We start from the raw sequence: 27,750 nt of genomic DNA, 5'->3' as shown, positions 1-27,750 counted from the left end.
CCTGCAAACTGGCCAGGAGAATGCGCCAGGCCGAAGAGGGTTTCCGGCACGTTGAGGGAGCATCGCGATGGGTTGCATCGGCACTCTTCAATTTGAGTCTCTCCCCCGCAGGCCGGCCGCCTTTTGGCTGCAAAGAGCTCGATCGGGCAAGGGGAGACAGGTCACGAGCTGCCTCTGATGGCGCTGGTGTCAGGAATCTGCCTACGTGGCCAGCAAACGGTGTCCTCGAGCGAGATCCTGTTGATTATGCAGCACTCCCGCTGGCAGATGCAGCAGCTCGTATTGGCAGGCACAGAGGGCTATTCTGACGACTTCAAGAACCTGCCTGAACAAAAGACAAAGGGAAGCCATGTCCTCGGCTGCCCATCTCGCATGGACAAACAAGAAATGGCCAATGAAACCCTTGCGCTCACTACACGACTGCCACACTACTATCCCCGCCACCCTTTGTTTGCCATGCTGCACATCATTCCCCATGTTGCAGGACGCAAGGATGGACACGGATCGCCGGCCGGGGTCCGAGATGGCGGCGTTTCAGCAGCTGGTGTGACGGCGCGATTCGAAAATCGAACCATAATCTCCCACTGAAGGCACGCTGACGACAATTCAAATCTCCAAAGCGTCATGCGGAAAACAAGATGCGCATTCAGGATTCATCAGGCGAAGGGGGACTGGCCATCCCATTTCCCAGTGAACCAGCCGGGATTGACCTGGGCTTCGCCAGGCACATGGTGTCCACAGCTTAGGGGAATCAAGACGCCAAGTTTCAGGGCATAATTACGCATTCGCACAATTTGTGCCTACTCCGTACCTGTCTTTGATAGGGCCTGTCCATGCAGCGAGTCACTCCGCACACTGCACTCAAGTGTCGAGACAGGCCAGTGTAATTGGGGTAAAAGCATGCAATACCAAACCGAGAACCAGGCACCATCTCGCTGGCCAAGCAAGATCTGGGAGATTGACAGTACATTCTGTTTCTGGAAATCTTCATGACCCCCCGGCAGGACTCCGCTTCCGCAACTTGCATCCCTGTTAAAACACACGATCGGCCTGTTCGGCTGTGTCGGAACGTCCAGCGCTCTGTTTCGCCTGGGATCGAGTGTGGGGCTGAAGCTATGACGTATGTCACTGCACGTGGAAGCAAGTTCTGCCTTTGGTCCTAGGAAGGAGGCTTCAGGCATCGAATCTCAAGGGGTAAGGCAACAACGGTGATCAACACTCGTCGTTTTCAGATTCTGTTGGTTGTGCTTGTCTGTCCTTTGCTTCTGCGAGTACGTGTATCCCTCCCAACTCACCACTCCATTCCTTTCCACCAACCCGCAATAAGCCACCTCATTGAGTTCCCCGCGTGCCCGGCCACAAAGCCGCCATCAAGGTCCACCTATCTTTTCCAAGGCGGACAGAGGTCATGTGCTGACTTGCATGACTCGACCAGAGGATCATTGTCACCTCATCTATCCCGTTGCTTCACTTCTTGCAGCGCGGTCCCTTCGTTTGCAAGTCCTTTCTGACCCCGCCGCGACGTTCCGTAACACAGTAACACCAACCCTCACCTTCCCCACACCTTGGCGTCCCTGTTGCTCACCTTTGGGCCCTGTGGATGGGTAATCAACATCCATCTTGCACGGCATCGCTGGGTTATCGTCATGCATCGACCCCTGGGATCAGACTCAATATCGGCCGTCAGGCTATCAACTTTGGACCAAGACACGGACATCGAACTCCGTACCCTAGCAAGGCAAGAACACCGAGGCGCGCCCAATTCACCTGGTTGTTAATACCGAGAAAAAGGGGTGACAACACACGGCTTGTCGTTTGCAAAACCTGCAGCTCCAGTGCTGTCCCGGACTTATCTTGCGCGAGTAGCAGATTACCGAGTTCCCGGCGCAATGGACACACCCATAGCAAAGACCCGATTCTTCAACAATCCTCGGCAGACCGCCACTACCTACTCAACCCGGTCTTTGCTATACTTACCACCGCCAGCCATCGTCGGCTTGAACTTGTGCAGTCCATTCTCTACCTAAGCGAGGTAGGTGCAAGTACAGTACGTAACGTATGGCGCTTCGCGATCACAAGTCACAACTAACCTGCCTTAGCCAGGGTATACTATGTCGCTTAAAGCAAGTTGGAGGCAACCTAAGTCAGCCATCAACACCTGCAGAACATCCGATGCTGGGAATGAGGACGGACACGTATGTATGATAAATGCCGTTTCCATTTCGGGCTTGACGCAGCAGCGCATTGCACAGGAGGGTCCCTCGGCTACCTTAAAACTTACGAGCGCTCAATTGTCGAGACATGGAGCAGGGTCGCTCGGCCCGCGAAAAGGGGGAATTGGGGGTGAGGTCCTTGCGGAAGTAATGGCGCTTTCTTGGCCTGGAGCCGAGCATGGTAGGTACGATAGGCAAGCGATAGGTGGTGCTGTGCGGTTCTTGCAGTTGGGCCTTGTTGCCTCGTCGTTGGTTTGTTCTTGCATGGGTGTCTATGACTGACTGATTGCGGCTGAGCTGGACTGGGGAGGAGACGGGGAAGTCCTCTCTGTGTCTGGAGTCTGTTGTTGTACTTGGGCTGGCACAACCTGCGGCGTCTGTGGACTGGGGAGATGCAGCCTCGCTCTCAATCGCCGCAATATTGCATTATTGTCCGCCGCTGCTCAAAGCAAGAGCTGGAAGCCTGCGCCGTCATGCCTAATCCAGTGAGTGCCTCCCTATGTTTCTCAAGAATATCCACCTGCAAATCTTTCCCTCTCGTTCTCAATACCGACGCGGAGGTCAGGGGAGGCGGAGGCCGACCCAAGCCCGTCGGTGAGCGAAGTCATGTTCTCCTCACCGCAACTCCCTTATTTTAGCTTCCCCCGTTTCACACTCACACCGAAAAACCCAGGGACCGGTACCCAATCAGCCTCAGGCCCCAGGGCCTGGTCCTGTGTAACCTGAGAGACAGCAAGTGCAAGGGTCTCATTGGGAAATGTCAGCTTCAGGTCACTCGGACCTCCCAACCGCAAACAGAGCAGCAAGTTACCTTGGGATTATCAGCCGGGCGCAATAACAGTACCCGCATGGAGACTTGACTGGTTAGAGAAGATGTACCTTGATACCTTTGGGATCACGGGTGCGTGCGTGAGTGGAGATCACATGAGTTGCTCCTGATGCTGTGATGCTGATTGCGGATGTCGACGAGGTGTCCTCCCATCCCATCCCATCTCATCCCGTCCATCCATCCGTCCATGTCACTCGGTCCCTTCACCCTTTCAGATTCGTGGACTCGGAAATCGGACATCCTTCGGCACAAAGCAAACGCAGATGTACGGCGGTGAGATTTTTTTCTTGCTTTGTCTGGCGCCAGCCGAGGACTGTCAATCGAATCACGAAGGAGGAATCTGACGGGTGCCCTGCGAGGTTGTAACTGTCAGCCTGCAGAAGGGCGCACTGCAAGGAGGAGCTCAAGCTATACTCTCTGCCTAAAATGTCACCTTGCTATCTAGGTAGAGGACCCGGGGTGGTATTGTACACACAAGACTGGTACGGGTACCTCACCCTGGGCTGGGCTGCTTGGCCTCCAGCCCTGGTCGGGAACGGTCTAAGATTTGCTGCTGTTGTTGACCTTACATGGCATGTCGACTGCGGAGCGTTGGGCGGGCGTAGGATTCGTGCTATATGAGAGCATACCTTAGGTACGTTGCTGCAACTGGTCATCTGTCAAGTAGTATTGTTCCTATCCGTTTGTGGTATCTCGGTTCTCTGTCTGTCTCATTTGTTTAAGCCACGGTCAGGAATATGGTTCGCAATTCCACAAGGGTGAGGAACTGCCAATGCAGATATCGAATTCAGCCTTGGACTCTTCAAAAGCCTGCCCCTGTCTTTCGTTCCATGCCCTGCCACGCTCGGCTGTTTCCGAGACAGTGAGCCTCTTTGTGCGCCTTGGACCGAGGTACTGGCCGCCTTGGCCTCTGGCCATCCAGCAATAGTCCGATACTGGATCGTATGTGTCTTTACCTTGTTCGGTACCGCACACTGCTAAGGAGTGGACCACAAGGCCCAGGAACCCGTCCGCTCCCATCCATTGCCGGCTGGTCGTGGTGACACCGAGGGGTGCAAGGAGGGAAAGATGGGGATAGCATCATTTCATCACTTCCGTAACGGTTTTATTCAAAGAGGAAAGGATTGGCCTCCTTTCCCCTCTTTGGGATGCGTGTACCATTAGGTCACCGGACGACCCATCTGACGAGGCCATCCATCATGTTATAACGCCGGGATTCTCGTTATGGGATATGGAAATGTGACGATATGCAGAGTCACTGCAGAACGAGTCTCGCGAAGTTGAGGGGAGGTAGTACTCTCTCTGAGTCTCCAGTCCGTAGTGCACCAGACTGCATGATATCTCATCATCTCCCGGTGATGATGCTTACCACGGTGTGCTGAGTACCTCTCCTGAAAACTGGCGAGTATCTTGACTGGACTTGTACTTCGATATACCTCCACCTGTTGATCCTCGCCCTGTTTGACCATGCACCGGACTGAACTGTCATCAACACAACGCAGCCATTCCAGGTCCTTGTCATCCCACTCGCTGACTCCGATGAGCCCGTTTTGTCGATGGTCCATGGCGGTCTGGCATGAGGTGTGCAAAAGGCGTCGTGTCCCACGGCATGGTCAACTCCTGCCGTCTGGACGCGCCAAGCTGCGCCTAACCCGTTTTGTCCAGTCCTCTGACGCTCATTCGTGTACTCCGGCAGATCTGTCGTTGGGCAATGACTGAGAATCGGGGGAAACGAGAAGGGATCAGCTGGTGCTGGTCTGTGTCTCCATACCGTATTGTACCTTTACTGTTACTCGTGGGTGTGTGAGAGAGGGGGAAAGCATCAAGAGAGAGAGGGGAGGGGAGACAGGACATGGGCGAAGGTTGTTGTTGCCTCCCCAGGGCTTCTTGTGGCTTCTTTCGACAGGGGGTGGCCAATCACCGTTGGCTCGGGCGCAGCTGCCATGCAGTCTTCAGCTGCGTTTCGGAATTTGGTTGCCTCGTTCCGTTCTTCCTGCCTTATCTCGTTCATTGGGCTTGTTGCGTACCTTGATGCTCCATCTGGGCTTGTGTTGCCCCTGAGCTCTCGTTTTGGCCATGAGAGGCGATCTCGAGCTTCCTGTACAAAGTATATGGACAGCATTGCATGGACTGGTTTGACATGGAAGGTTGCTGACTGTTGTTGAAACGACAACTACCCCAGATGCCATCGTAAAGGCCTTCTCTCCTGAACGCAGCTTGGTGGTGAGCACAAGGTCCTCTGAATGTCAATACCGGGAGTTGCGGGATTTAGGAGGATCAGATGCACAACGTGTTACGGCGTAGTGACAGTTACCGCATTTGAGATCGGTATTGTTGCCGAAAGGGTCGTACTATGTTTAGTTTAGATCTCCAGCTAACGGGACGCTGCCTGTCCAGTCCGCAGACAGATGTCTCACCGGCCAGCACCTGACAGGCAGCAGACAGGTAATTTTCCCAATATCGGTGCAAGTCGGCAGCAAGGAGCTGTGGTCTTGTTGCGTACATGTAATATCTGGCGAGGGGAGACCGGTGAGGACGAAGGTGATGTGAGATGAGATGCCCCTTATCCCAAGTGCAGGCACTCAGTGTATCATGAGCAGGTATTTGAGGAGATGAAATACAGGAGACCTGACATGCGTGACGCCATTAGCAAGCCTGTCGAGGAACCACAATGGTGACGGCAAGCAAGGACAGGGCTTGTGGAAAACAACAGGAGGACGCCGGCATGGCGAATGCATTCATTTTCCTTACTCCAGTCAGGGCAAGCAGCTAGGTGGGACGCTAAACTGAGACAGTGCTGTCTCACACGACACCAAGCTGCCCTGTTGCGAAAGCCGAGTGACACTGACTTAGATGGTGTAAGCCCGAGTTAGACTCCACTGACCATGTCTACCTCAAGTACTCTACAATGCACTACTGCAGCGTTTTGGAAGGTCACCTCACGATAAAGAAGGTCTTCCGGTTGCAGTTCCGTCGTGGTCAACACTCCCATGGCGTGTCTCGAGCTGTTTGATCTTTTCCGCGGCCTCTCTCTGTTTCAACGAATCCATGTTGTGTCGTCGTTTCGGGCAGTACAAGGCTTGGCTGGGCTGAGACCTGCCTATCTGCTGAGTGTATGTGGCTGACGATCCAATTCGGTAAAGCTTGAGGATGAGTCCGTTGGCCTAATCAAGAGACAGAGGGCCGGCCCTTTCTTGTCGAAAACTCGGTCCTTGTCCGTTTGTGACCCGAATTTGAACACTGGTGGTGATTCACTATCAGAGAAACACACGAGGACCATCTTGGTCGTTGTTGTTGTTGAGTAAAGACAACGGGCCGTGTCCAGTCACATTCAGCCATCAACAGTCCGGTTCCCCTGCGCCACGTGTTGTTTGACCCGAAAGGTTGGTATACAGACGGGCACTGTATAGAATGTCCGAGCGGGAGACTAAAAATCTTCCACAGAGCAAACATAGGCCGACCCCTTACCCGTTCTTCATCATTCCAGACAGCCCTCCTCATTAACCGACCAACACACCAAGCCAGGCTTCGCCTCAGGCTGCTGTGTATCACCCCATCGTCCAATCCCAAGTACAGCAAGTGAACACTTTCGTCAGCCTCCCGGCACAGATCACCAAAAGTACCTTGCCTTGCCAGGCATCTCCAAGATGTGCTAAGAAGCAAGCCTCAACTCTGGCTTGCCCTTTACATCCTTCCGGGAATCAATGTTATGAACTAAGTTTATGCAAGACTGTCCGACTTCCAGCATCATTCCCGACTGGGAGAAGGTCGCCTCTGCAAGCCACCCCATGCACACATACCGAAAGTAGATGAGACCGGTGAAAGAAGTTTGGGTACGGACCAGTTTACAGTTCACGATTCCATTCCAAACTGAAGCTGTGCACTCCAACGAGCTGGGTTGCCTTGCCTTCAGACAGGTCAAAAGTTGAGACCAGGGAAACATGCAGGTCTCATTGCCGCAGAAGCAGCAGCAGTGGTAGGAGTAGAGAGACTGACGCGAAACAGGTATTACTGCAGGATTGCATACTCGGTACTGTCGGTCGAGACCAAAATCCGGTTTGGTCGAAAGAATCGGCCACCGGAGGATAATTAGATGATGGGTTGACATACCGTGACCCCAGCCTGCGCAGTCAATCAGACATGCTGTCTGCAGGTTCTACTCAATTTGGGCGAAAACAGAGACATACGAAAAGCTGTAGCGCGGCATCGTATGACATGAAGAGGTCGATTCGCGTCGTGTATGTGGATGCCACACAGCTTGATGGTCGCTGCTATAGGATGGTCATCCAATCGTGACGAATCAGGATGTGTGATCCGAGAGAACGGTTGCTTTGTCTGTAGGCGGGAGACTCCTTTGAATGCCAAGGTGTAGAGCTCAGGCCAGAAAAAAAAGGAAAGGAAAAAAACAAGGAGAGAGGGAAAGAAAGCGAGAGAGAGGGAAAGAAAAAGAGAGAGAGAGAGAGAGAGAGAGAAAGAGAAAGACAGAGGTAAATATGAAAGGGAAGAAGAGAGAGGAGTATATATATAAAAAGAATTTCACAGTATAAGAAAGAAACAGAGAGGGTGAGAACAAAATAAAGAGAGAGAGAGAGTAAGAGAGAGAGAGAGTAAGACAGAGAGAGAGTAAGACAGAGAGAGAGTAAGACAGAGAGAGAGTAAGACAGAGAGAGAGTAAGGAGAGAGAGAGTAAAAGAGAGAAAGAGTAAGAGACAGAGATAGAATGACAACAGTGAAAATAAATTTATATATTTGAGAAAATCGAAACGTTTGGTGCTATCCATCTACAGATTTGCGTGGAATGATTCAGGGGTAAGCGAACAATCCTGACTTGATCTACTGCTCCCACTACGAGTTCACAACTGTGCCAGACAAAACATACTTTTTCCCCAGCCATATATCCATGGCTTCCAGTAACGCAGAAGATAGCTGTAAAAGGGGTATCGCCAAACTCCGGTACCCATTTTCCAGCCGCATTTTCTCCATGCTCACCATGCCAGGAGATCGTTGTACCACCCAACGCCAAAGCAGACACTCCACCACGAACAACCAGCGCCTTCCCACACTTACACGCGCAACCTTTATTGTCAAGAACTCAAGTATTACCCCGTCCTTGACTCAAGCGAATTACCCCCTCACCGGGTTTGACCGGCCGCCCCGAAGGCAAAGCCTTCCTCTTCCTCCCTGCAACCCCAACACTCCCCGTCCCTGTCCAATTCACGTTCCTATTCGGCTTCCCAATGGTCCCCGTCTCAGCCGCCTCCAGCCCAACTCGCTGCATCTCGACTGCAATCCACCACCACTCCATCACAGCCGGCGCGGAGCCCTCCAGCTGCGCTTTCACCAGCCCCAGCCTGCCGGCCCACTCAATGATCAATTCGGCCTCAAATATCATGATGATCGGCTTAAGCGTCCGCACCAGGTCCTCGGCGCCCATCGACCCACGCGACGCAAGCGTGACCAGCACCGCACTAAGGTACCTCAGCCAGCGGTCGGCGTCGACGTTGCCAAACACGTCGCACCAAACGGGGACCGCGCCGCCGGGGCCCTGCGTAGGTGGCAGGGCGGTCTTGACGCGGTGGCGCAGGTCTGCAAGGGTGGCATCCTCGTTTTCTTCAGCATCATCGTAGAGGTACGACCCGGTCGGGACTATGTCGAGGCGGAAGTGCATGTATTTCTTTGTGTATTTGCGTGTCTCGTAGTTGCCCGGTTCGTGGCCCAAGGGCACGTTGGGCTGGCCCGTGGTCTCGACGCGCACGCGGCCGTTGGCCTGCAGGTTGAGCAGGGCCATGATCATGCCATCGTTGGTGAGGTACGTCACGCGCTTCTTTTCGTCCGCGCGGAAGGCCCGGTCGAGCTCCTGCTTGAACTGCACGGCCTTGACGAACTTGTCTTGCTGCGCGAATTTCTCGAGGCAGTCGAGCACCCGCGTGTTGAAGCGCCATGAGCGCCCGTTTGTCCACTTGGACGACGACTTGGAAATGACGCCCTTGCGCTGGAGTTGGTCGACGCCCTTCATGATCAACTCGGTGATCTCGGTCTTGGTGTGGGTTGGGAACAGGCTGTTGCGCTTGTGGAGAACGGCTTCGGCCGTGTAGGCCTCGACCGGTGTCACGCAAAGCGACCTCGTCCAAGACATCGCCAGGATCATCTCGAGGCTTGGCTTTGGCTCGGGAATGTCGTCCACCGAAAGAGCAAGCGCCTCGGATGTCGCGTCCTGGAACTTGTTGAACATGGATCGCTGGGGATGATAGTAGGCTTCCATCCAATGCCGGTTTCCGTGCTTAACGTTGGATACCGTTACCGTCTCGTCCAGCGCCTTCCGAGTCGATGGCAGTGTCCGTCTTTCAGCCATGTCCAGCTGCGTGGTCCACTTGATAAGGAACTTCCAGTCATATGCCAGAACATTGTCATAGTCGATAGGCGGAACTTCATTCTTTTCGTACGCCTTGAGGAATGCCCGGCGGAACTTCTCGGTCAGGCTGACAATGGTCGACAGTCGATCCTTCTTCAAGGCACACCAGTAGTGCCGGAGTTGGCTAATCCTGCTTGCTGTCAGTAGCCATCGATCAACCAGGCACAACACGCTTCACTCACGTCTGGTCTGGCACGAGCCTCAACATCAACCCCCAATCCACAACCCTGTCCACACCACCGAGCAAGGTCGTAACGACGATGAAGGCCGCCAATCGGACGTTCTCGCTCGACCAGTCGAGATCATCCTGCTCGTCCCGCAGCAGGTCTTCCGGCGCTCTCGGGAATGCCGTATGCTCACGCATCGTCTTGATGGCCGCAAGCCTAAGCTTGGGGGGCCTCCCCTGCATTCGCTTCGCCCCAGGCGGTCTCTGAACGCGGCGCTTCTTGGGCGACAGCTCACCCGCTCTCCCAACTCTCTCTCCGTCCTCGTAGTACATGACATCGCCGTAGTCATCATCTTCCAAATCTTCGTACGGCAGAGTCTCGAGGTTGTAATGTGTATCCTCTGACCATCCCAAATTGATCGGCCTCATGTTGGTTCTGGACGGCGGAGCTGAGACGTTGATGAAGATGTGGCCAGGCGCCACATCACTGCCCAACATGACTGCCGTGCCGGCCTGCGACTGCTCCCATGATGCGCATCGGTTGATGAGGGAGCAAAACCTGGCATAGTCCCTATCGACCCAGTCGCGCAATTTTATTTTCTCAGCCTTCTGTTTCGCTGCCATATCCTCCGCGCTGCACGGCAGGTTTTGCGCCAGAAGCCATTTCCGACCGGGCATCCACCCCTCGAGAGTGACGCTGCCGCCCACGTAACGCTCGAAATACCAGAGAGTGTGGGCGGGCCAAACGCCTTTCGTCCAGGGCTTCAGGGGATTTGGAGTAACGAATCTGAACCCTTTAGGGTTTTCGATTGCTGCATCGGTGCCCTCGTCTATCTCAGGCTCCTCCAAGATATCTTCGGTGCTCTCCCGACTTGAAGCCGGGCTCTGGCTCTGGCCATCCTCATCTGCCTCTTCGGGTCCTTCCTCGAGGTTGGTGTTGGGTTCCAGAAACAAGACATCGGGTGTGACGAACTGAAATGGGGTTGCCCCAGGCGCGTTCGCGAAGAAGCTGTCAGGCAAACTGCCCAACCCAGGGTTCTTGACTCTACCAAGCTCGGGCGGAAGTTTGTCCAACGGCTTGTATGAATAAGACAGCCTTCGCCGGCCGCGCGGTCCCGGTTTCGCCGGCAACAGGCTATACGCCTTGATCGCCTCGAGCACAGACGGGCCATCCTGCTGACCAAACTGTGACAATGTCGAAACCCCCATGATGCTAGGATCCACCGGAACGTCTCCGTATTCGTCGTGCTGCAGACTCGCTTTCGCCCTCTTTTGGGGGGGTCCAGCGGATGAATTGTCGTAAGCCGACCGCTTTCGACCACCCGTTCCTCCGCCAGAATATCCCCGATTCCAAACGAGATCACCTATGGACCCAGCAGTGGGGGCAGTGTTGGTGTAGTAAGGCGCATTGAAGACTTCGATCTCCTCGATCTTGCGCCTGCTGCGGAACTTCTGGCCATTGGCGTTCGGCTTGGCTTCATCCTTGCCCGGCGTCTTTCTGTCGAGATCCTGCAATAAAGCCAGCTCTTCCTGTGTCGGTGAGAAGGCAGGCGGAATGAATATGCCAGGGTACTTCTCCCGCATCTTTTGCTTCATGGTGGATGCAATTATCCCGTTAGGGTCGACGCCGGCTTTAACAAGCAGTGTACACGTTTGCAATTTTGCCCGGTCTGTCTTGAGCATGTGAGTGTGAAGGACGGCGATCTTGCGAGTCTCGATGGCCTTGACCGCGTTGGTGAAGTTCTTCCAGTTGGGCGGTGTCTGGTTGGGAAACTCCTTCAAAAAGACCTTGGTCAGTGCGTAGAACAGGGCCTGATCGCCAGGGAACACGCCGAGGTTGTTGTCCAGCAGATATATTATGATGTCAAAGGCCTGGGAGGCTCGCCTTTTCGCCTCGCTGGTCATGCGGTTGTAGTTCATACTCGGGATAAACGCCTTGTAAAGTCCCTGCCCGTTCTGCGACGTGGATGAATGAGTGTTGAACACTTGTCCCGTCTGGTCGTCAGCATGTTGAGGTATGGGATCGGGGTACTCGCTGTGACGCGACTCTGAGCGGCCGGTCCTAAGGGAACCCCTCGAAACGGAAGGGTCATCGTATCGATTGGGCCGAGGTGTTCCGTCCGGAGGAAGCAGGATTACCTCCTCGGAAGCAGTATAACATGATGATTTGTGGCCAAATGCATCACCTGTCATCACAGGGCCCTCAGGGCCTCGAGACGGCGAGTGTGTTGCGGACGCGGTTTGCAAAAAAGGCAGGTCCCCCGATCGCTGGCGGCTCGCAACCACGTCCGGGGCATGCTCATCAATGACGGTCGGGACGTTCCTTGGTGCGTCGTGTTTGACGCTGGCGATGGATGCAGGGTATCGCACAGTTCCAGCAGGTGTCGAAGGGCGGAACTTCATGCCAAAGAGTGTCCCTGCCCCGAAGCTGCTTGAAGGGGCCGTGGGCAGAAGGTTGTTCTTAGTTGAACCAGCTGCTGCTGACCCAGGCTCTTGACCCCTGGCTTGTTGTGAAAGGAGACCCCTGAACGCATCTTTCGGGCGTTCTGGGACCCAGCTCGCTGCCGCCTCCGTATCTCCAGCATCTGCAGCTCTGATACCACGGAAAGTGTGGGCTGGGCCTTGCACAGAGCGCAGAGCGGAGCGAACTCTTAGTCTCAAAAAGCGAGTCTTCTGGCTTTTCTTTGCACTTCTGGCTTTGCCGGTGCGGCCCACAGTCTCGTCATCCCCAGCTTCAGAGTTTGCCACGGAAGGGGGAACCGGTGATGGCTTGCGACGCTTTCGAGTCCTCTCGAGCAGAATGGCGGGATCAAAGTTGGGGTTACAGGGGACTTGAGCCTTTTCGAGGTGGTATTTGAGCCCAATGTCGTTTTTCCAGGCGCCGCCACAGATTGAGCAGACGTAGGGCTTTGCGCCTGCGGATGTGGCCTGTCCTTTCTTGCCCTTGCCTTTGCCGCGAGCCCCTCCACGGCCTCGTGCTTGGCCACGAGTAGGTTCAGGTGGGGCAACTTGAACTGTTATCTCCTCGGGAGCCGCTGCAACCTCCTCTGAGATAAGAGTAGGCTCTCTGTAGGTAGGTGATTTCATCTTGATGACTTCTTGCTGAATCCAGCCAGCGTTCTCTTGACTCTCATCGTCAAATATGAAGACGTAAGTCCAGGCCGACGCCCCGTTTCTATCACCCGAGGCGAGAACCAAGCTCTTCTCCTCGCTTCCTGGAACGTTCCGTATGGCAGGGTCATCGAGATTGTCGTCGATGGGGATGAGTAAAGGCTTCTTAAGACCCCTGCCAGTTCTCAGAAACGAGAGATTGCCCTCCGAGCGGTGAACCCGGAGTTTGCCAACAATGCCATTATATTGGACGTTCATGACGAGGTCCTCATCGGTTGGAACTTTGGCGACCCCATTGGTAACGGCGATGTTGGACGATGGGGCCTGCGCTTGTTGATCAAGTGACTGAACTGCGCCGTTGCCAAGCCCCTCGGGAACTTCTTTTGCCATCTCCTCACAAAAGCGCTTTCCAGTTCCGCTGTTTCCAGGCTTCGCAGGTTCCTCTTGTTGATCTATCATCACGGCATCCTGCTGGGCTGTTGCCTCAGAAACGACCTCTGCCACAACTACGTGTTCTGGTCTGAGACGAGGCAACAGCTTCCGCTTGCCTGAAGGCTTCCATTTCCTGGCGACCCGCGACATTTCAGAGAGCGAGATATCTGGACCTGCACTGAAAGCTTTGGGTCGTACTGCACCGAAGCCGAATAAATCCGCGGGTGCTGAGCTCGATGAGCTCTCAGCTGCGGTCTGCTCGTCCATCCGTGGGCCTTCTTCGTCAATCTGCGAGAGAGCGGCTTTGCCGGGTGCTGAGTACATGTAGGCGGATGTCTTTCCTGTGCGAACAAGCTTGCTCACAATTTCGAACTTCTTGAGGTGCGGCGGTTGCTGGGTCTCGGCGACCTTCATCAGGTAACTCGAGAGGTACCGTCGATGCTGGTAGCCAATCGTAGCCACGCTTACCTGAGGGTTAGATGCCCCTTCGGTGCCGGCGCGCCGGATGACCTCAAAGACCGTTTGGGCGAGAGGCTTTTCGGGTGTCCAGCCGCTGAAGATGCGCCTCACTTTGGAGCGTGCATCTCCACCCGCCGTGCCATCTCCTCCAGACTTCCCGTACAGGGCCAGGGCGTTGGGTTTCGGCTCCCTGTGCCTGGTTGGGTCCGAATACAGAGATGTCTTCTTGCCGGTGGCGAGGAACTTCTCCCACTCTTCTGCATTGGGATCCCGCACAAACTTGAGACAGTCCTTGAAGACTTTTCGCATGCCTGGGAATGAAGCAGCGGTGTATTTCAGCACACCGACGTCAACCAAACGCTGACAGTTCTTGGCGAGCGTCTTCATCTGCCACCGCTTGCCCGAGACGCCCATCTTGGATCTCAAGTCGGCGTAGCGGATCACGTTGAATGCCTTGACGACACCGACGACAGTCCTACCAAGCGCGTCCATGTCAATGTTGTTGCCGGTCCAGCGCTGATGCCACGGCACGGGTTCCAGGTCTTTGCTCAGAGTCTCGGGTGTCAGGTCCATGCCACATGTTTCCTCCTCGACGAGCGGAGGGGCGAAGTCGATCAGCCACAGCCTGCTGGTTTTCATCTTTTGCACAACGACTGTCCGCTTGGCGATGTAGCCTTTCCGGGCGAGCGAATCGGTCCGCTTCGGCAGGGACCGCTTGTCTTGATTGACCAGGCGTCGGAGGTCGCTCTGGAGGATGCCCTCTGACCTGGTTGATGCGATGCCCTGCAAGCAAGCCCATTCGAGGGCGGGTACCCGCTTGTAGTCGACTCCATGACGAGTCAATGTCTGCCAGACCAGATCCTTGGAAGGATGTATCCTTGGCCGGGTGGTGAGCGTCTTCTTGGTTTTTTTGCCCTTGTTTTCCTCGGTTTCATTGGCATCCCCTGCCGCCGAGGCAATTGCTGGGTCTATCGACTCGGACTCTGGGAGCCCAAGTGCTTCGCTCAGCTCGAGTCGATTCCATCGCTTGTTGCCGTTGATGAGAATCTGCGGGCGGGAGCGCAGCCAGTCCCATGCCCAGCGTGCTGATGCCATCTCGGCCTTTGTAAGCGATTTCTCCAGGTTCGCATCGTCGACCTGCCCTTGCAGCCCCGTCGCTGCGTCGCCCTGGGTTGACGCATCTTGCCCGCCAAGACTCAGATGATATCGCCGCACAATTCTCAGAAAGTCGTTGATCGACATTCCTGTCATCAAGTTAGCACTACCCTTAACTGATGAAATTGATTTGATGTGCCGTTGTAGAGACCCAACACCGAACTGGCAAGGCAGCTCCAGCGACCACGCCTGAATTATCCATGATGTATGAAAAGCAGCACATCGGAGAACTTGCTCAGTGATCGAGTCGTGTTGTCGTCATCGTCGTTGATATAAAAGCGTCCAGAGCATGCGACTCACCTTCTTCCCCAGAATATGCAATCTCTGGTATCAGGCCCTCCAGCAGGACCTCAAGACCTTGTCCACTCATGATGGCGATGCAACTTCTCTCATTCTGAGCTACCGAAAATTTTACGATGATGAGTCGGTATTGGGAATTGAACACTGATGCTCACGATTGGTTGGTGGCGGATTGAGGAAGGTAACGATGGCTCGGATGTGGGAGGATTTTTGGAGGGGCAGAGATGAGCAAAGAAAAGCCAAGGTGGGGGAGGGGGTGGGTAAGGGGGTGGTTGTAGTACGTACCACCGAACTGTCACCATTGAGATTGATGCACTTAATAGAACAACGGGAAGGGAAACTGAAAAGTATCACAGCCCCACTAAAATACAAGTTATGAGTCACGTTCGACTGAGAAATATGGGATGAAAATTTGGGCTCAAGTGTTTGCTCTGTTCTTATCATTGACGGATATGGCTTGCAGGTTCACAAACGAGCGTAGCTTACCTCACAGTTACGGCAGGCTATTCAGCGTACAGCTCAGGTCTGGTAGGCGTCTTGGATAGCCAGTTGAAGTCCCCATGCTTCCCATAGATCAATTGTCATCCCAACAGTACGCAGACGCCTCAACTCACGTCCCAAGTGCCGGCCTCCTCTTGCTCATCATCATCCTGTATGAGGCCACGACCTCCTGCCGGATGCCCTGCAGCTCCTCTCTCTGCCGCAGACTGCCCGCCGCCTTGGGAATGTCTTCGACCGCCACCGTCGCGCCGCGAACCAGCAGGTTCTTTTTCGGCAGCTTCAACTCGGGCGGCGCCTGCGCGACCTCGTTGATGCCGACCTTGCCTTCTCCCCTCTTCATCTTGATTTCTTCCCACGGATCCCCCTCTGGGTCGCCTGCCTCGCCCAGGTATCTCCCCCTCTTACCCTTCTTGGCCTTCTTCTTGCCCCGCGCCACCGCCGCCTCGAGCTCGAGCTTCCACGACACACCCAGCGCCTCGTTCTCCATCTCGCGCTCCTCGGCCTCCTCGAGCTCCTCCTCACGTCGCTCCCGGACCTTGCGATCTATCTCGCGCCACTCCGCGTACATGTTCTGCATCTTGTGCTCCTTCTTTGTCCGCCGCACTTTGATCCCTAGCGGGTCCCGGCCGTTCTTGACAGGCACCTTGTTAACCAGGCCGCTGATGGGCAGGGCCGCGTCGACGCGGTGGCTGAACTCGGAAAGGCGCTCGCCGGGGCGGATCTTGAGGTCCCGGGCCGTTGGCGTGGTGGCCTCCGGAGTTGTGCTGTTCGCTGGGCTTTTCGCCGTCTTGTTCTTCTTATTCTTGCCCTTGCCCTTGCCCTTCACTGCAGAGTCGCCATTGTCAAGACCACTTCGCGGCGCGTTGCCGCTGGCAAACGCCATTAGCCGCTTGAATGCGCGCGGCGCATCGTTGACATCTTTAACACCCCGTTTCCTTTTCGTGCCGCTCTTCTTCTGCGCGTCATCGGCTTTTTTTTCCGCTGCCTTTTTCTTTGAGATGGTTGTTGGTGGGAGCGGCTTTGCGATTTGGGTCGGAGCGAGGTCGAAGCTGTTTGCGGTCAGATATCAAAGGGCATGACAACGGAGAAGACGTGTCCTTACGTTGACTCGTCCTGCTCTCGCCGGGTATGTTTGTGCGGCATCGTGGGCAGCACACGTGTAGAATGTTTTCGTGTGGCTCGATGCTGTTTCTCGATTGAAGGCAAAAAATTGGAAGCAGGGGGATTGTCTGCTGGAAAATTTCCCACAAAGCGATAAAGATGAGAGGAGCTTACAACCAGACCTGGCTGACTGGGAAGGGAAACTACCGGTGGACCAATGGACGAGCCGAAAACGTGGGACAAGCCGAAAAACGCATTGGCCCACGGGTATAAGGTATCACTTTTTTCTTTTCGTTTTCTTACTTTTCCTTCCTTTTCTTTCTTTTTTACAATTCAACCTTGTTTGTATGTTAGCGCGGGACCTCGCCTTTCCTTCTTTGGCAGAGATGAACTGGGGGTGACTGTGACGGAAAGCGCACCCTGAACTGATGCCTCTTCGGTGGGTCATCGGTGGGTGCCTGTGCGCTCACTTATCTTATCACGCGTCGCAGACGCGCCTCCTGTACGGATTATACTCTCCCTCTTCCTTTCCTAAGCTTTCGATTAGCAGAATTGAGTCGGCATTCGCAGTGCCCAACGCCTCGCCTTGATGCCAACTTGTCTCTCACAGTGACCAACCAACCAAAGCCTCTAGAGTGTTCTGACGCACGAGCTATTGACTTGTGCGAGCTGCGGCTGAGTCAGCGTCAAGCCATTCTTTTTGCCCTGCAGCCTGTTATCTATTGGCTTCTTCAGCCGCCGCATGGCCCACCAAAGTCACGCGCTAACGATCAAACCAAGAAAGGGATTGTTATTTCTTTCTTTCCCTTTCTTTCTCTTCTTCCTTTCTTTCGTTCTTCTCTATCTCTTTTCTTTCTTCATTATTCTCTTCATTTTCTTATCCTTCTTTCTTTCTTTTCCTCTCTATACTCCTCTTTATCTTCTTATTTTTCTACCTTTCATTCCTTTTTACTTTTCTTACCTTCTCTCCTTTATCTTCTTATTTTCCTACCTTCGCTCCTTCTTTCTCACACTCCCCCTTTCTCCATTTTCTAACTCGGCCTGCCATGTACCACTCTAATAAACAAATCAGGGCTGGATTGTAAATTGTTGAGCACCCTGGCCCTCTGAATCCTGAAGTCAAGAAACTCGCAGACTGCATCTCATTGTTTCCCATCATATAACTTACAGGCTACCTAGGATAGCTCCTCCTCCCTACCGACCATTCTGTTAGTCCTTACTGGAATATGGCGGTTGAGCTGTTGTCTGCTGATGTGAGGTATTGGTGATACTGTCGAGGTCCGTGGCCCTATGTCCTCGAGCTCTGTCGATGCAAGACACTGGAGAGAGATTGCGAGTAAGATACCTGGTGATTGGGCTCCTCGCCATCTTCACCATGCTCACATTCATTGGATGGAGAAGGTACAAAGAGTGGCAATCCTCCGAACCAAACTATGAAATCCAGGGAATGCTCTGGGACTCCTAGAGGTTTACCTCAACGACGCTCGCTGGGCGCCCCATAAAGGTACAGTCCACCAAATGGAAACCCAACAAACGCATTATTCTGCAAGCCCGTTGGATATCATGTTCCGCAACCCCTTAATTGCCCCTTCTGTCTCGCACCACGCCGAATAGGTCCGCTTAAAGGCCAACTTCGCCTCTTCTTCGGATCCCAACGTGTAGCCCACCACTTCGGACTCGAAATCCGATTCTTCCGGGTTTAGCAGGGTGGCCAGGTAGTACTTGTTGTAACGGTTGATGGCTTGGAATAGCGCCGAAATCCGGTCGACCACCTCAGACAACGTCTGTTCCAGTAGAGCATCATCGCCAAGAACTTCTGGCGCACGCTCAAAGATGTCTCCGCAGAATGGACGAAGGTCATCACGGAGCCAGTCGAGGACCTCAGCGCCCGACATGGCGGCGACGTCCTCGCCCTTGCTCGCTTTCCAGGCCTTCATGCGCTGCACAGATTGGATGCCTATCAGGAGCCGAATTTTGATCAAGAGGACGCTGACGGCGTGCGTGAGGTAGAGGGATTTGCCCGTCCAGAGCTCAACGTCCTCGAATGCATCAGCCCTTTTGACGCCCAGGAAGGGCTGCTCCTTATCAAGCTTATTGTTGAATTGAAGGCCCCAGTACTTGAGGAAGTCGTAGGCTTCTTGGTCGCGCCCGAGTCGGATATACAGTGCCGGAATCAGGTCTCGCACACCTTGATTATCGCCCCGGTTCAACTGCAGTATTTTAAGGTAGACCTCCAACGCGTCCTCGATGCCTTGTCGCCGCCACGATCTGACCAAAAGCTCGCCGTAATTGGCGACTGCGGTCAAGTAGTCCCGAGCGGGCTGGAACATCCACAGTCTGCCGGCGTAGGCTTCGAGGTATTCTGGTGCGTCGGCTCGCAGTTTTGACTCAAGAGTCTCCACCTTTGTCCTGGCGCCCTTGGACCAACAATGTCAGCTGTGAGATTCCTATAGAGTATGGATGACTTCGGCGATGAGCAAATGCTCAGACGGCGGTCATCTCGCTCCCCAGACAGTCAGAAGGGGCATAAACAATCCACAAACAAAGGAGAATTGGTATTACACACCTTGATTTGGTTGCATGTTCCTTTGTGGGTTGACCGGTCGGAAACCTGGTGCTCGCGACCACAGTACCAGTAGACGCTGCATCCTCCGCAGCGCAAGAGGTTATCCTTGCGTTTGCACACCTCACATTCCTTAGGGAACATCTTGGGGAAGATTTCCTCAATCTTTGGCCCCGATTCTATGAACCTTCGCATATCTGCCTTGCTCAGGGGCTTGCCTGAAGCAGCACCCGGTTGATTGTGTTGGGCCGGCATCGTGACTGATTCGGAATGAGCCTAGTTCATGGAGGCCGTGTATGAATGCGGTGAACTGAATAATAAAGTCAGGCCATGGGAAAGAATTGAATGGGAAATCACATTGACCAATTTATCGCGTGACGCGCTGCTGTCGTACAGGTCAAGACTGATTTGTTAGCGCGGAATGTGGGAAATTTCAGGTGGTATTACACCTCATCTTCTTTCCTTTGAATGTTTTTTTGTTTCTTTTCTCTTTCTCTTTCCCTTCCCCTTTATCTTGTCTTTTTCATTCTATTTCCTCTTCTCTTTACCTTTTGTCTTTATATTCTATTATTTTTCTCTCTCTTCCTTATTTTCTTATATTTCTTTCAAGTTATTGTTAGGTTAGAGGACTTATTAACTATACAACGTTAACTGGTTAACGTTAGTAATATAATTAACGAATATGATAAGCGTGCGGCACAGACAAGCGAGCGGTAACTGATAAGGGCTGTATGGACATTTTAGCTGTAGCACTAACGTTAACAAGAAAATAAGCTGGAAATGACATGTTAGTGCTGCAGCTAAATGTAAATGCAGCTCTTGCCAGTGCGCCGCTCGCTTATCATATACATTAACTTAACGTTAGCTGCTCTTACTATCTAATAGAGTTAACTATAGTCATACTATAAAGAGATAGTTGGACAATAACCCCGGTAAAGAGTGTATTTAGCTATCAGTGTTAATCACTAGTTATATCGATTTCATTTATCTCGTCATGTCGCCAGATGCCACGCTAACGGAACATACCAAGGCTGGATTGTAGCCACAAACTGGTCAAAGCTTGGAGTGGGTGTGGCTGAGCAAAGTCTGGATCGCCATGGCCGACCACAATGCAACCCCGTCTCTCCTCCACGTGGGTTTCCTTCACGCTGCTCGCCAAGTGGGTCCATGGATGCCGGAATTACGGAGTACAACCGTACAGGATATCCAGGCGAGCCAGGCCTCAGCTCGCCAACGGTCTCGGTCTACAAACAGAATGCGCCTCATCTCTCTCGCATTCCTCCCACCACACCCTTCGCTAGCTGGTTTCAGCATCGGACCTGCCCTTGATGTTGACGTGGTCGCTGCCAAGAAGTTATTATCAGTCGCACTCCAGGTCATGACTGCTTGGGTCAATCGTTGTCTGCGAGCAGATAGAATTTGACTCTCAGACACACGGTGCCATCAACCCAGTTTAACCTGATAGTGTGACTCTACTATTAGCCACTAGCCTCGGACTTTTCGAGTCAGTCATGCAGCCGGAGTCGGTGGGTCTGTTGGAAGTCAGGATCAGGAGCCCGGATACGGATGTTGCACAAGACGAGGTATACATAGCGGGGATCGAGGAGAGCCAACCTTCCTCAGCACCGACTTCACGCCGCCAAAGCAGGATATCCAACATGTTGTTCGCTATTAGATCGACCATGGCTTCATGGACGTCAGAAAAGTCAACGTCGACAGTGGTCGTCGAATATCTCCCCACCAGCGACGGTCCCCCGGAGGCTCAGCATCCGCCCAGGATAAAGTGGACATGGCGGACATGGTTGATGTGTCTAGCAGTGGTGTAAGTGAGCCGATCTCGAGTTGTGCTCATCCGCTCACCACCCCGACCAGCACATTAATATTCCTCGTCGTGAGCATCAGCGAGACGGTAGCGCAGCACTTCTTGGGGCCACGCAACACCGGAGACGACCCATTCGGGAACTGGGGCAAGCCGGGCACGGCCACCGAGGAGCTCGCCTGGTACCCGACCGACTTTCTCCGAGATGTTGTCCCCCTCCCTTGTCACTCACACAACGACTACTGGCGCAAGGTGCCGCTCTTTACCGCGCTCTACGCGGGCTGCACGGGGGTTGAGGCCGACGTGTGGCTGCGCAACGGCGACCTCCTTGTCGGGCACGACACTGCCAGCCTGCAGCCGAACCGGACCTTCCAGAGCCTGTACGTCAATCCGCTAGTCGACATTCTCACTCGGCAGAACCCGTCGACCGACTTCTACAACGGCACCCAGAACGGCGTCTTCGACACGGACCCCAGGCAAACCCTCGTCCTCCTCATCGATCTCAAAACTAACGGACCGGAGACCTGGCCGTGGATTATGAAGCAGCTGGAACCGCTGCGCGAGCGGGGTTGGCTCAGCTACTCGGAGAACGGGCAGTTCCACCAAGGCCCTGTCACAGTTGTCGGGACGGGCAACACGCCGTTTGACCTGATCCTCGGCAACTCGACGACTTCTCCCCGCGTCGCCTTCTTTGACGCACCCTTGGACAAGCTCGAGGAGTCGGGCTTCAACTCGACCAACTCGTATTACGCGAGCGTCGACTTCTGGGACGCCATCGGGCAGGTGTGGTGGAAGGGCGAGCCGAGCCAGGCGCAGCTGGGGAAGATCCGGGGCCATCTGCGCGAGGCGCGGAGTAGGGGTCTGGTGTCGCGGTACTGGGGGTTGCCGGCCTGGCCGATCCATGTGAGGAATCGGGTTTGGCAGGTCCTGGTGGAGGAAGGAATCGGGATGCTGAATGTCGATGACTTGGATGCGGCGACGAAGCAGGATTGGACGAAGCCCGGGACGTTCTAGAGGGACGGAATGGCGAGTCTGACTGTGTTGATGTGTCTGTTATCGATTATGATTGAGAGCGAGACATTGAGAAGGTCCATGGTTGCGAGAGAGAGGTCCACGGTCGCGATACTACGAGAGATCGTCACGATACTAAGAGACATCGAGAATATCCATAGTTAAAGGACCAGCCTTTGTTTACTTATTAGCGTAGTACATGGCAGGCCGAATTAAGGATAGAGAAAACGGGAGTGTAAGAAAGAAGGAGAGGAAGTAGGAAATTAAGAAGATAACGGAAAGAAAGATAGGAAATTAAGAATGATAAAGAAGTGTAAAGAGGGTGGAAAAGAGAAGAAGTTAGTTAGTTATAGAAAGAAGAATAGAAGAGAAAAAATACAATGAAGAAAAAGAGAAATTAAAAACGTACTTGCATAACGAGTGGCGCAGCATAACGAGTGGCGCACTTTTTCTTAGACTTCAGTCACCTTGTAAGTCAATTCAACCACAACACCTCAAATCAATTGAAACTACTCGGAATCGCTTTCCTCAGGCGTCTCGCAACCTACTTGACAAGTTCGTACGTTATGGCCGGGCTTCTTGCAGTTGCTGCAGAGCCGAACGTGCGGCTCGCCTGCATTCGTACGAGCACCACTCCCAGACGTTTCCTCGCAATCCTGACCACCAAGTCCCCGGTCTGCCATCAAAACCATCGCCTCTTGTAAACTAAGTGATCCTCCATCCTGCAAACGTGTTTTTTTTGGTCCTGCGTCGCTTGCTTTGCCGCTCATTTGCCGCACGAAGCTCCTTGTTCTCTGCTCGGAGCAACACCATCTCATGCGCCAGTTTCGAGATGCTCTTTGCCTGCAAGTCGATAATGTCGAAAATGTGGGTGGGAGAGCTGCCTTGATGGTTTTCGATCTTCCGTTTGAGAGTGCTGGAGCTCCGGGTCGCATCGTACGCAGTGGACGGGGTCTTTGGGACCCAAGACGAGGCTGTTCCAGGACGCGAGCTCGGAGGAGACGGGGTGATTGGCTTAGGGTCGAGGCGAGAGATCACCGATTCGGGGTCGAAAGGGACAAGGCCAGTTGCTCTAAAGCCTGCTCGTACGTTGCTCGCTGTGATAGACGCGTGGAATGCCTCTACAAACGCGTCGAAGAAGTCCTCCTTGGTGATGTGGGTGATTTGCATTCGCATCATCTGCTCGATTTGCTTGCCGTACGAACGCTTGAGTGGGCTGAAACACCCAACATCGAGAGGTTGGAGGAAGTGAGATGAATGGGAAGGCAGGCAGAGCGGAACAATGTTGTTGGCCTTGCAGTAATCTTCGAAGTCGATCGAGTGGTGGCTTTCGTGACCGTCGAGGATGAGCAGTCGATAGACTCCCTTCGTACGATGTTTGGTAGATTGGTCGAAATGTTTTAACCAATCAAGACCAATCTCATTTGTTGTCCAGCCATTTTCGCTTGTATGGACTCTCCATTCGGGCTGGAATCGGCTGTTCTGGTACCAGGGGAGAAGGTGGTTTTTTCCCTTGACTACGAAGTACGGCGGCACGATCCAGCCATCCGCACACACAGCCTGGATCACAGTAACCCATTCCCGATTGCCAGGCTGCTTCGTACGAGGCCGGCCACGGCGTTCGGAGCTTGTCACGACCTTTGCGCTCGAGAGTATGCCCATCAGAAACCCAGTCTCGTCGAAGTTGTAGATGTCCTCCTCTTGGATCCCGTATTTGTCCATCATGTTCCGTACGAGCCGAAACCACGCCTTCACCACGTCAGGGTCTTCGCATTGGGCCCTCTGGTAATCGACTCGGCGTCGGAAACGCGTCGTAAGCTCGGGATGTCGTTTAACAAACCCGTTCGCCCATCGAACTCCAACCTCTGACGCGTCGCGATCCGTACGAAGGCGATTAGCCATTTCTCGAATGTCGGAGAGCCGGGGCTGGAATCCTCGCGCATCAAGGTCGAGTACCCTCTCAAGAAGGACTTTTTCTTCCAAGTCGGTCAATTTCCGAAGGTTGGCAGGTAATTCGCGTCGTGGTTGCTTTCCGGCGCGTCGGTGACGGAGCGAGGTTTCGGGGATCTCGTAGATTGTAGCAGCTTTTCGTACGGAAAGATTAGGGTCATTTTTAAGAGCTTCAAGCGCAAGGATCATACGACTTTCTTTTGGAAGAGATTCCATGTTGTGTTGTGGAAGAAATTTCGTGATGAAGTTAGGTGGTTGTTGGAGGAAGAAAGTGCGCCACTCGTTATGCTGCGCCACTCGTTATGCTGCGCCACTCGTTATGCAAGTACGTTAGAGTAAAAAAGAGAGTAAAAAAGAAATATAGAAGAAAAGAGAAGAAGAGAATAGAAAGGAATAACTAAAGAAAAGAAAAAGTAAAGACGAGAGAAGGAAGGTAAATACATCCCCTATGGAGTACTACTGTAGTATTATTTCCCTTCCAAGTTCCGCGCTAACAAACGAACTAGTGTCTGATTGTGCTGAGACATCAAGAAACTATACGGTTAGAGGACCAGGTGACTGGCCGGATCATGGCCGGCAACATGATACAAAAGGCAGCATCACAGAAGACAGCATTTATCATTGCAAAGAGTGCGACAACACGGAGATGGACATTGGGTGAGGTGTCGATATCTGCTGCGGGTGTCTCGCCCGATTTTGTTGCTCAACCCCACCTCCCCGAGAGTCCGGTTTATCTCCTGCGGGGATGCGCGTTACCGCTCGGAACACTCAAACACTGGAGTATGCAGTCGCCCACCAGGTGTGGGGTTGTGAGCTCATACATCTCCGCGCGGAACAGCAATATGTGGTGACATAGAAGAGGGGGGTAAGGGGGGTACTAAATGGGTCAGAGTTGCTCGCTGATTGAGCGAGATTCATCTCATTCGGGCCGACGAGCTCAACAACCTACACAAGGACATTCACAGCAACAAGACACTGGATAGATATTCACCCAAATAGCATCACAATGGAAAGTCGACACCACCGCCGCTCATCCATTGCCGCAATTGCAGCGGAACGCCCAAACCTCGCTTCCATTGATGTAGGCCTCACACACAACACCCCTCAAGCCACCATCACCCAGACACCACCCATCCTTCTAACCGACCCCAGTCGTCCATGCTCGACCGCCTGCCATCCTACTCAGCGACGCTGTTCGAAGCCAAGACCCAGCGGCGCCTCACATTTGAGCAGATCGCGCAGCACTTGGGCCGAAGCGAGGTGGCCGTGGCGGCGCTCTTCTACGGGCAGGCGCGCGCGACCCCCGAGGACGCCACCAAGCTGGCGCAGCTCCTGGGCCTGTCCGCCGAGTCCCCCATCGCCTCGCAAATGGTCGGGTTCCCCGACCGCGGCCGCGCAGGACCCATGCCGCCCGTTGAGCCCCTCATCTACCGGCTGTACGAGATTGTGCAGAACTACGGGTATGCGTTCAAGGCGGTCATGAATGAGAAGTTTGGTGATGGGATCATGAGTGCTATTTGCTTCAAGAGCACCGTCGAGAAGGAAGTAGTAGGTGTTACCTTATGCAACTATGAGAGGAGGAGGAGTGCCGGGGCAAGGAGGCGGCCCGACTTGCTTCGGGTTGAGCAATACCCCTCCTGCCATCTGCCCTGGCCCCTGAACAGGAAGGACAGATTGCTGATGTTGTGGGCAGGACGAGACTGGCGCGCCGTGGGTGGTCATCACACTGAAAGGGAAGTGGTAAGTTCACTTTTCAGTCCGCAGTGCTACCTATGCCGTTCTGCCGTGCGAGTATGATGCTGTCCTTCCCGCGGTACGGCCAGGTGTTCTCTGTCCTCTGTCACATCTCCTTCCCTTCCAAATGTCTAATTGGGCTCCTTCACCGATCACCGTCTCTGTGTTGCCAGTTTCGGCGTGCGTCTCTCAGTGATCCTCGGTTGACCCAGTTGGACGCCTTTGCTGATTGCTGAACGATCAGGTTGCCTTTCTCTCGGTTCTAGACTTCCAATTGATGTAGTGTGCTCATCTCGGATTGGGCCACGGCGTTGTTTACATCCTTTGATCGGGCTCAGCGACGGGACCGAAAGGGGTGGGCGGAGAGGTTCCAGTGCAGTGATGCCCAGATGGCAAACATCAGTCGTTCCTTTCTTTAAATTTCAAGGGGCTAGAAGCCTCGATTTGGCTGTGTGGAATTAATATCCTTTAGGCTGGAGCTGGGCGGCACATGACAAAAACAGGCTCGAGAGCAACAATACTAAGGGGTTCAGGGATAACAATACTAAGCATGCGGCACATGACAAGAACAGGTTCGGGAGCAACAATACTAAGGGGTTCAGGGGTAACAATACTAAGCCAACGCCATCGCGTTCTTATCTCAACGGTTAGTCCGCCCTTGCGGCAAACTCCACGTTCTTAGTTCATCTTGATCTGCAATCAAAGAGGTAACGAGGAATGTGAAGCCTTGGCGGATCATGTTTCCTCGTTGCCCCTCTTCTCTGATGGCGGTCAGAAGCCTTCACTTCCTGGACCGAGACCAAAGACGCCATTGTCCACCACAGACGACAATACTAAGAAAACAATACTAAGCTTCACCTGCCCCATCAATGCCCTCACAGGTCCTTTGGCGTGTTTGTTTGTCAAACCTCCAAGGCGACGGCCGTCAAAGAATACGACGGCGTCGAGAACGCTTCCGATTATCCTCGGCCTGGTGAAACTGGCGAGGGCAGCAGTGAGTCCTCGTCGAAGCACCATCCAAGGATGCCCTCAATACCCTCGAGGAAAAGTATAAGAAACCTCATCTCCTTCGAGCCAGAGTCGGTCTCTTCCCTCTCCACACCAGCACTCCAACGCAGCCTCACAGAACAACTTCAGCTTTTCCAAAGCAAAACCCAGAATTCATCAACATGCCTTCCACTCAAACTCAGGTTCCCCAGACCAACTTCAACTCCTACTGCGTTGTCATGTAAATGACAACCGGGAAATCCCGGTGCAAGCGGCCGCACGAGCGACTCTCCTGCATCCCATCATCACAAGCGGGTCCTCTCTGACCTCTTTGACAATCGCACGGCCTCTCAGTATCAATCATCCCAGGATGTGTCCTCCAGTCGTCCACCAGGACCCTCCTGCCCCCTGAGAGATTCGTAATGGTGGCAAGATGCGCTCGTCACGCTTCACCAAACCTCGTCGGCCGGCCTCATCCCGCCTCGCCCCTACACCACCACCGACCGTTTCCTTGATTCGTTTCTTCAGCCCAAACTTGACAACATCACGGCGGCCAAAACTCGGCAGTCTCTTCCGCTCGTTCGCTCTCTCAACAACAGCCAACCTCACTCGGCACAAGTACAGAAACCGCTAACAGTCCATTTTCCGACCCATCGTCAGCAGGGGCTATTTCGCGATGTCGCCCTTGCTTGGTGACGGGAGATGGCGATGAGGAGATTCGCGACCTCCTTGTTTTTTCAAGAAAGGGGGATGGATGGGGGGCTGTTTTTTGTATGCAGTGGAGCTGAAGGAGGGTGTTGCGATCACGGCTTTGGTTGCTGCTTTCTGGTATTCGGAGGAGGATGATACATAACCAGGTAGAAAACGAGGCCGGTTTGACACACTTTGCTGGTGCTTTTGCTTGTGATTTGTGATTGTGACTTTGGTGAACTGTGACGACCTTGTCGTTAGAAACCTTATCGTGCTAGTGACACGCTCTACCACTGAGCCATGCGGGCGTTGTGAGT

At 53.7% G+C, this 27,750-nt stretch overlaps 9 protein-coding genes across 9 annotated transcripts; 4 read left to right on the top strand and 5 right to left on the bottom strand.

Moving 5' to 3' along the window:
- The first annotated feature begins 1,882 nt into the window (after positions 1 to 1,882).
- On the top strand, positions 1,883 to 3,047 carry N657DRAFT_233205 (uncharacterized protein). The gene is made up of 3 exons (XM_062786334.1): positions 1,883 to 2,394; positions 2,511 to 2,698; positions 2,887 to 3,047. Exons 1-3 carry the CDS (start codon positions 2,112 to 2,114, stop codon positions 2,932 to 2,934), a joined length of 519 nt encoding a protein of 172 aa, XP_062651646.1. The 5' UTR covers positions 1,883 to 2,111; the 3' UTR covers positions 2,935 to 3,047.
- Positions 3,048 to 4,224: 1,177 nt separating this feature from the next.
- Positions 4,225 to 5,394, bottom strand: N657DRAFT_233474 (uncharacterized protein). Its single transcript, XM_062786335.1, has 2 exons — positions 5,070 to 5,394; positions 4,225 to 4,757 (listed from the first exon to the last, which is right to left on the bottom strand). The coding sequence occupies exons 1-2, from the start codon at positions 5,162 to 5,164 to the stop codon at positions 4,388 to 4,390; spliced, it is 465 nt and encodes a 154-aa protein (XP_062651645.1). The 5' UTR covers positions 5,165 to 5,394; the 3' UTR covers positions 4,225 to 4,387.
- A 1,073-nt stretch (positions 5,395 to 6,467) lies between these two features.
- On the bottom strand, positions 6,468 to 7,231 carry N657DRAFT_232999 (uncharacterized protein). The gene has a single exon (XM_062786332.1). The coding sequence runs from the start codon at positions 7,148 to 7,150 to the stop codon at positions 6,695 to 6,697; it is 456 nt and encodes a 151-aa protein (XP_062651644.1). The 5' UTR covers positions 7,151 to 7,231; the 3' UTR covers positions 6,468 to 6,694.
- Positions 7,232 to 7,802: 571 nt separating this feature from the next.
- Positions 7,803 to 15,238, bottom strand: N657DRAFT_688067 (uncharacterized protein). Its single transcript, XM_062796921.1, has 3 exons — positions 15,078 to 15,238; positions 9,637 to 14,866; positions 7,803 to 9,584 (listed from the first exon to the last, which is right to left on the bottom strand). The coding sequence occupies exons 1-3, from the start codon at positions 15,145 to 15,147 to the stop codon at positions 8,135 to 8,137; spliced, it is 6,750 nt and encodes a 2,249-aa protein (XP_062651643.1). The 5' UTR covers positions 15,148 to 15,238; the 3' UTR covers positions 7,803 to 8,134.
- Positions 15,239 to 15,480: 242 nt separating this feature from the next.
- On the bottom strand, positions 15,481 to 16,823 carry N657DRAFT_641926 (uncharacterized protein). The gene is made up of 2 exons (XM_062792241.1): positions 16,681 to 16,823; positions 15,481 to 16,627 (listed from the first exon to the last, which is right to left on the bottom strand). The coding sequence occupies exons 1-2, from the start codon at positions 16,719 to 16,721 to the stop codon at positions 15,688 to 15,690; spliced, it is 981 nt and encodes a 326-aa protein (XP_062651642.1). The 5' UTR covers positions 16,722 to 16,823; the 3' UTR covers positions 15,481 to 15,687.
- Positions 16,824 to 18,217: 1,394 nt separating this feature from the next.
- N657DRAFT_566773 (uncharacterized protein) lies at positions 18,218 to 19,437 on the bottom strand (the record flags this gene model as incomplete). The annotated part of the gene is made up of 2 exons (XM_062788450.1): positions 18,218 to 19,096; positions 19,246 to 19,437. 2 exons carry the CDS (start codon positions 19,435 to 19,437, stop codon positions 18,218 to 18,220), a joined length of 1,071 nt encoding a protein of 356 aa, XP_062651641.1.
- Positions 19,438 to 20,956: 1,519 nt separating this feature from the next.
- Positions 20,957 to 22,404, top strand: N657DRAFT_641921 (uncharacterized protein). Its single transcript, XM_062792240.1, has one exon. It carries the CDS (start codon positions 21,032 to 21,034, stop codon positions 22,073 to 22,075), a length of 1,044 nt encoding a protein of 347 aa, XP_062651640.1. The 5' UTR covers positions 20,957 to 21,031; the 3' UTR covers positions 22,076 to 22,404.
- A 2,575-nt stretch (positions 22,405 to 24,979) lies between these two features.
- N657DRAFT_641917 (putative cyanate lyase) lies at positions 24,980 to 26,140 on the top strand. Its single transcript, XM_062792239.1, has 4 exons — positions 24,980 to 25,103; positions 25,175 to 25,570; positions 25,716 to 25,936; positions 26,001 to 26,140. The coding sequence occupies exons 1-3, from the start codon at positions 25,029 to 25,031 to the stop codon at positions 25,764 to 25,766; spliced, it is 522 nt and encodes a 173-aa protein (XP_062651639.1). The 5' UTR covers positions 24,980 to 25,028; the 3' UTR covers positions 25,767 to 25,936; positions 26,001 to 26,140.
- Positions 26,043 to 27,084, top strand: N657DRAFT_232822 (uncharacterized protein). The gene is made up of 2 exons (XM_062786331.1): positions 26,043 to 26,402; positions 26,609 to 27,084. Exons 1-2 carry the CDS (start codon positions 26,247 to 26,249, stop codon positions 26,990 to 26,992), a joined length of 540 nt encoding a protein of 179 aa, XP_062651638.1. The 5' UTR covers positions 26,043 to 26,246; the 3' UTR covers positions 26,993 to 27,084.
- Positions 27,085 to 27,750: the final 666 nt, after the last annotated feature.

Source organism: Parathielavia appendiculata (assembly GCF_033297405.1).
Source record: "Parathielavia appendiculata strain CBS 731.68 unplaced genomic scaffold N657scaffold_2, whole genome shotgun sequence".
NCBI lineage: Eukaryota > Fungi > Ascomycota > Sordariomycetes > Sordariales > Chaetomiaceae > Parathielavia > Parathielavia appendiculata.
Note: the sequence above shows the minus strand (reverse complement) of the source record. Positions and strands in the feature narration are given on the sequence as shown.